The sequence below is a fragment of the Mastomys coucha genome, unplaced genomic scaffold, assembly GCF_008632895.1.
Source record: "Mastomys coucha isolate ucsf_1 unplaced genomic scaffold, UCSF_Mcou_1 pScaffold7, whole genome shotgun sequence".
In the NCBI taxonomy this organism is placed as follows: domain Eukaryota; kingdom Metazoa; phylum Chordata; class Mammalia; order Rodentia; family Muridae; genus Mastomys; species Mastomys coucha.
The window spans coordinates 21,865,103-21,871,726 of NW_022196913.1; the positions used below are offsets into that span (position 1 = coordinate 21,865,103).

Here is a 6,624-nt window from a genome sequence, read left to right on the forward strand (position 1 = left end):
TGTACTATACCTCTTTGACGATTCTCACTCCTCTTGGATCCTTGATATTAACAGCTATACTCTAAAAAGCAAAATGTCGACATCAGAATGCTTTCATAAATGTTTTCATCATTACTTTCAGTTCAACAACAGAGCCATTCATAGCATACAAATTCTCATTATAAAGCAAGCTTAGTTCCTTTATGAATAAATACTTAGGTAATCTTTATTGACTTTAGTTACAATCAAAATGCTTATCTGACACAAAGAATTATACATAGTACCTACTTTTCAGTAGTGATACTGTATAATACCAACATAGGAGAATAAATGTAAAGAACCAAATTATTTGCTTTTCACAGGATATTTCCATAACGAATTCCCATAATATCTTAAGTTATTTAGTATAGGAGAAATAGTAATAAAAAATTTTATTGCTTGGATGTGATCATGAAACTTGAAATATTAGTTACATATCAAAAAGCAAGCCACGATAGCAAAAGTTTTGCAACTGCCATAAAATTACACAAATAAAGCAAAAACAGGAAATAGTCTTACTTTTTTATTTCGATTAACACTAAGAAAATATGTACTTTCAGTGTTCACAAAGGGAGGTCCCCAAGATCGTGTGTCATCACCAGCTCCTGCAAATGAGAATATGAGCTATTAATTGCAAACCAACAGGCTCACTTCTGTGCACACACCCAGGTACTTGAAGAAGATCAACTCATCCTAGTGGACCCCCTTGATGTTTTTCTGTAGCTCAATAAAAGTTACCAGATCTCCACTTTTTAATACTAACTGCCAAATCATTCCATATTCGATTTCGCTAACTTGAAGTATTAAAGGTCAAAATCCAAAGGAAATAATTTTGTTGCTAGCACTCTTTAAAGCTGATAACTATCAAAGTTGGTGGGGGGGGGGTCAGTTTTTGGCAAGCTTCTTGGTCAGTTCCTTTAGAATAATTTCTTGACACTGAATATAAAATAAAACTATAAAGTAAACAAAAGATGTGTTATTATATTATTTAAATCAGAATAATAATGTGAGTATATATAAATTTGCCTAAAGGGTTGAGCATACAATAATAACTAATAATCTATAAATTATTTCTGTAATAAAATCTGATAAGCCAAAACAGAGGCTAGGGAATGGCTCATCAGTAAGTAATGTGCTTGTTGTTTTTGTACCATAGTTCAAATCCCCAGAACCCATATAAAATTCGGGTGGCTGTGGCAGTCTGCCCTTATTCTCGGTACCTACTAGGTAGAGACAGAGAACCCACAGACCAACGCAAATACAAATGTTAACTCAGTTATCAGCTCTGATGCCAAGAGAATTAGAATGGGTGTGCTATCTTAAAAACAGATGATACAATAAATGTAGTGGTTTACATTGAGGCATGTAATCTCACCACTGAGGCTGTTGTGACATTAAGAGAAATTCAAGACCAGTATGTACACTACCTAGCACTCGCTTGCTCTCTCTCTCTCTCTCTCTCTCTCTCTCTCTCTCTCTCTCTCTCTGTGTGTGTGTGTGTGTGTGTGTGTGTGTGTGTATGTGTGTGTGTGTGTCCCTCCCTCCCTCAGATCCTCAAAAAAAAAAAAAAGAACCAAGAAGAATAGGACTGCAATAAGAAAGTTCAAACTTTATAGAACCTGGACTGTGGGAAGTGGGGTGCTCAGCATTCCCCAGCATAAGCAACAGACAAAAGGTGGCATATGTCACTGACTGGATACATATCCTTAACTGAGTGAGTGAGGCATTGCCTCTGGAAAGCAGGGCCTGATGAGTTCTGCTAGTGGAGACTGGCAAGGCCAGGCTCAGATGGATGGTAATATTCACCTTGGTGCTTGGTGCTATGAGAATCTTTTGCTAACTACTTTGGGCTCTTGTGAAAATCTATTTAGAAATAAATTGAATCTCCCAAGTATTCTACATTAAAGGGTTTATCATTTACTGTAAATTATTAAGTTCATATTATTATAAATTATTGTCTTTTGAATCTTATGAATCTGTACTACAGTACTGTAATAGACCATTCTCTCTGATTTGAGAATTCTACCGTCAACCTCTAAGTATCAAATCCTTGAAAACAAATGATAGTGTGATTTCATCATATTTGAGGAACATTCTCATTTAGCTGGACTAGAACTCATTAGATGGTAAATAATAACCTTGAACTAATGATCCTTCTGCTCCCACTGCCATAGTGCTGGGGTTACAGCTGTGCACCACCTCAAAGAATACCATAATTTTTGAAAACTCCAAGATGAACAAGTTTAAGTATAGTTAAAGAACAAGAATAATAGGTACTACACCCAAGTGCTTGTTGGAGAAAAAGGGCATGCTATATTGACACTTTCATGAGCATTTTATCCATAATAGCATAAAGTAACAAGTTGCCAAAATGCTAAGAAGGCACCAAATAAAATGAGAAATGTGTACACGGAAGATGTTTATTCGTAGGCAAAGAAGAAAAGGATGAACTGAAAAGATATCAGTTCATCCTAGATGAAATCCTAGCGTGCATTTTGAGACTTTCAGAATCCAGACCAATCTGGTTTAGGTAAAGAGATGTTATAATTAAATAGGTAGATAGGACCCAGAGACAGCTTGACACCCAGGAGTTCTGGGTCTAGGGTCTGTGATTTAGGATAACAGGGGAGGCCCCAAACCCCACCCCAATACCTGGCCTAACTGGGCCCCTGGGGGACCCAGGGGATCAGGAACCCCCACACAGCCAGAGATACACATTCCTTCTGGTTTGCACCTGCACCAGGGGGCAGAACCTGTGCTCTGGATTCCCCAACCACTCAGCCCACACCAAGAGGCACCTTGACCCCCAGGAGTTTTGACACATCCAGGATCACAGGTGAGGTCCCAATCCCTGCCTCATTACTTGGCCTAACTGGGACCCCCACCCCCAGGACCCAGGGTACCCAGAAACACCCTCCCAGCCAGAGGGTTCCTTCCAGTTTGTACCTGTGCCCAGTAGTGGAGGCCACATTCCAGCTTGCCCCAATCCACCCACACTCAGAGAGTTTGATCCCCAGGAGTTCTGACACACACAGGATCATGGGCTTGCAGGAGGAACAGGTTCCAGTCAGAAATAGCAAGACGAATTAACACCAGAGATAATCAGATGACAAGAAGCAAATGCAAGAACATAAACAACAGAAACCAGTGCTACTTGGCAAAATCAGAACCCAATTCATCCACCACAGCAAGCCCTGGATACCCCAATACACCTGAAAAGCAAGATTGAGACCTAAAATTCCATCTCATGAAAATGAGCATGGGGGTCCCAGACAGAGGTGTTGAAGGGACTGATGGAGCTGAAGGGGTTTGCAGCCCCATGGAGGGAGCAACAGTATCAACAAGCCAGACCCCCAGAGCTCCTGCAGACTGGACCACCAACAAAAGAATACACACAGAGTGACTCATGGCGCTGGCCACATATGTGGCAGAGGATGGTCTTGTTGACATCAGTGGGAGAAGAGGCTCTTGAGTCTGAGGGTGTTTGATGCCCCAGTGTATGGAGAATGCCAGGGCAGGAAAATGGGAGTGGCTAGGTGGGTAGGGGAGCACCCTCATAGAGGCAGGGGGAATGGAATAGGGGGTTTCAGAAGTGGAGACCTAGAAAGAGGAAAACATTTGAAATTGTAGTGGCTATTCCTGGTTGTCAACTTGACTATATCTGAAATGAACTACAATCCAGAATTAGAAGGCTCACCTGTGGCCCTAATCTGGAGGCTGAGAGATACAAGTTTCCGACCTGAATCTTGGCATGGAGATCTTGAGGCATAGTGGCTATGAATCCCAGAAGATTAAGATTGGAAGATCTATGAGTTCAAGGTCATCTGGGATTAAAGGTGTGGTGGCACACACCTTTAATCTGGGCTACACCTTTTGCTGGAGATCTATGTAAGGACATTGGAAGAAGGAAGGCAGGCTCTGCTTCGCCTGCTTGCCTTGTGGGACTGAGCAACTGCTAGATCCTTAGACTTCCATTCACTGCTGCTGCCAACCATTGTTGGGAGTTGGACTACAGACTGTAAGTCATCAATAAATTCCTTTACTACATAGAGACTACCATAAGTTCTGTGACTGTAGAGAACCCTGACTAATAAAAAATTGGTACCAGCATATTAGGGTATTCCTGTGACAACCTGACCATGTTTTGGGGAGGACTGTGGAAGGACTTTGGAACTTTGAGCAAGAAGAGCCAATGGTTGTTAAGAACTCTATGGGATGTTCTGTAGGAGCTTGGAAGATAATGTTGAGAACAGTGCAGAGATAGAGGCCTAACTTGTGAATTATCAGGGCCATGTTGCTTGATTGTGAAGATTCTGTGGTTTTGGTTAGCTGCAGCTGAAGAATCAGCTGTGATTAACAAGATACCAGAACTACTAAAGTAAAACCTTTGCAGTACTGGGACTCTTGATGCTGGTTAGCTGGAGCTAAGAAATTAGCGGTGATTAAGAAGAAACCAGCATCACTGAGGTGACATTTTCTGGGAAGTGTTTTCTGAGAGCACAAAGAGGCTGTGTTCCAGAGATAGCCAAGGTTGCACCTTGTGCTGCAGCAGGACTTGGTAATGTGTAAGAGTCACCCAAGTGGTACTGGTTTTGACAGCATGAAGGGGTCATGAAGAACAGCTGAGGCTTGGCACAGTGAGAGGCCATGGAAGGCCATTGGTGAAGGGGCAGCCTTGGTTTGCAATTGATGGCCCAGTACTGAAGGGGTCATGCAAAGGAGTTGAGGCTTGGCACCATTTAGAGAGCCTATGAGAGGCTATTGGTGAAGCCTAGTTACAGCGAAAGACAGTGTTTTAGAGATGCCAGTACCATGAATGACCACCAAGAACAGCAGCAGCAGTGGAGTACAGGCATCTAGAGCCTAGAAGACAAGGTATGTGCTACAAAGGGCAGAGCTGGAGAAGTGACCCAAGCTCTTGGAGGAATCCCAGACATTGGGCAGTTGGAGTTTGATTTTTGCTTTTGATTGTGACTGTGCCCTGATATTTTTTGCTCTTGAAGGAAGAAAGTATTTTAGTGGAGCCCACAGTTAAGAGACTTTGAATTTTAAAAGATATTGGACATTTTAAATCAAATTGAACTTTTAATATGTAAAGACTGTGGGACTTTAGATCTTGGGGATGAATAAGAAAGTAAGGGTTGAGGCTTAATAGTGATGTGTTTGTGTGTCAAGTTGACAAGGGGTCTATTGTACTGGCTGGTTTTGTGTGTCAGCTTGACACAGGCTGGAATTATCACAGAGAAGGGAGCTTCAGTTGGGGAAGTGCCTCCATGAGACCCAGCTGTGGAGCACTTTCTCAATTAGTGATCAAGGGGGTAGATCCCCTTGTGGGTGGTGCTATCCCTGGGCTAGAAGTCTTGGGTTCTATAAGAGAGCAGGTTGAGCAAACCAGGGGAAGCAAGCCAGTAAGAAATATCTCTCCATGGCCTCTGCATCAGCTCCTGCTTCCTGACCTGCTTGAGTTCCAGTCCTGACTTCCTCTGGTGATCAACAGCAATGTAGAAGTAAGCTAAATAAACCCTTTCCTCCCCATCTTGCTTCTTGGTCATGATGTTTGTGCAGGAATAGAAACCCTGACTAAGACAGAAATGTAAATAAAGAAAATAATTCTCTAAAAAATTAAAATTAAAATTAAAAAAATCAATCATTCATTGTGATCAAGTAGGCTTCATTCCAGGGATGCAGGGATGGTTCAATATATGGAAATCCATCAAAAAAACCACATGATCATCTCATTAGATGCTGAAAAAGCATTTGACAAAACACAACACCCCTTTATGTTAATAGAATTAGAGAGATCAGGAACTCAAAGCCCATACCTAAAAACACTAATAGCAATAGACAGCAAACCAACAGCCGATATCAAATTAAGTGGAGAGAAATGTGAAGTTATTCCACTAAAATCAGGAATAAGACAAGGCTGCCCCTCTCCCCCTATCTACTCAATATAGGACTTGAAGTTCTAGCTAGAGCAATTACACTACAAAAGGAGATCAAAGGGATACAAATTGGGAAAGAGGAAGTCTAGATATCACTATTTGTGGATGATATGATAGTATACATAAACAACCCCAAAAATTCTACCAGAGAGCTCCTAAACCTGATAAACAACTTCAGCAAAGTGGCCAGATATAAAATTAACTCTAAGAAATCAGTAGCCTTTCTCTACTCAAAGGATAAATAAGCCTATTTATGTGAAATAAATTAGGGAAACAACACCCTTCACAACAGTCACAAAATAAAATATCTTGATGTGAGTGTAACCAAACAAATGAAAGATCTATATGACAAGAACTTCGAGTCTCTGAAGAAAGAAATGGAAGAAAACCTCAGAAGATGGAAAGATTTTCCCATGCTCATTGATTGGCATGATTAATATAGTAAAAATGGCCATCTTACCAAAAGCAAGAGTCAATGCAATCCCCATCAAAATTCCAACTCAGTTTTTCACTGAAAAAGAGTAATTCTCAAATTCATCTGGAATAAGAAAACAAAACAAAACAGAAACAAAAACAAAAACAACAAAAAGGATATCGAAAACTTTTCTCAACAATAAAAGAACTTCTGGGGCAATAACCATCCCTGACCTCAAGCTGTAGTACA

The 6,624-nt window shown here is 40.9% G+C and overlaps 1 protein-coding gene across 5 annotated transcripts in view; it reads right to left on the minus strand.

The window, feature by feature from the left end:
• Positions 1-6,624, minus strand: part of Sugct (succinyl-CoA:glutarate-CoA transferase) — a 474,328-nt gene that overhangs the window by 437,248 nt on the left and 30,456 nt on the right. For all 5 annotated transcript variants that reach the window (XR_004114937.1, XM_031358181.1, XM_031358178.1 and 2 more), the window contains 2 exons: positions 538-623; positions 11-61 (listed from right to left, as the gene is read on the minus strand). Coding sequence is in view for 4 of the 5 variants with exons in the window: in XM_031358181.1 (XP_031214041.1) it covers positions 11-61; positions 538-623 (137 nt within the window). In the remaining variant the exon portion in view is untranslated. The remainder of the gene's footprint in view (positions 1-10; positions 62-537; positions 624-6,624) is intronic.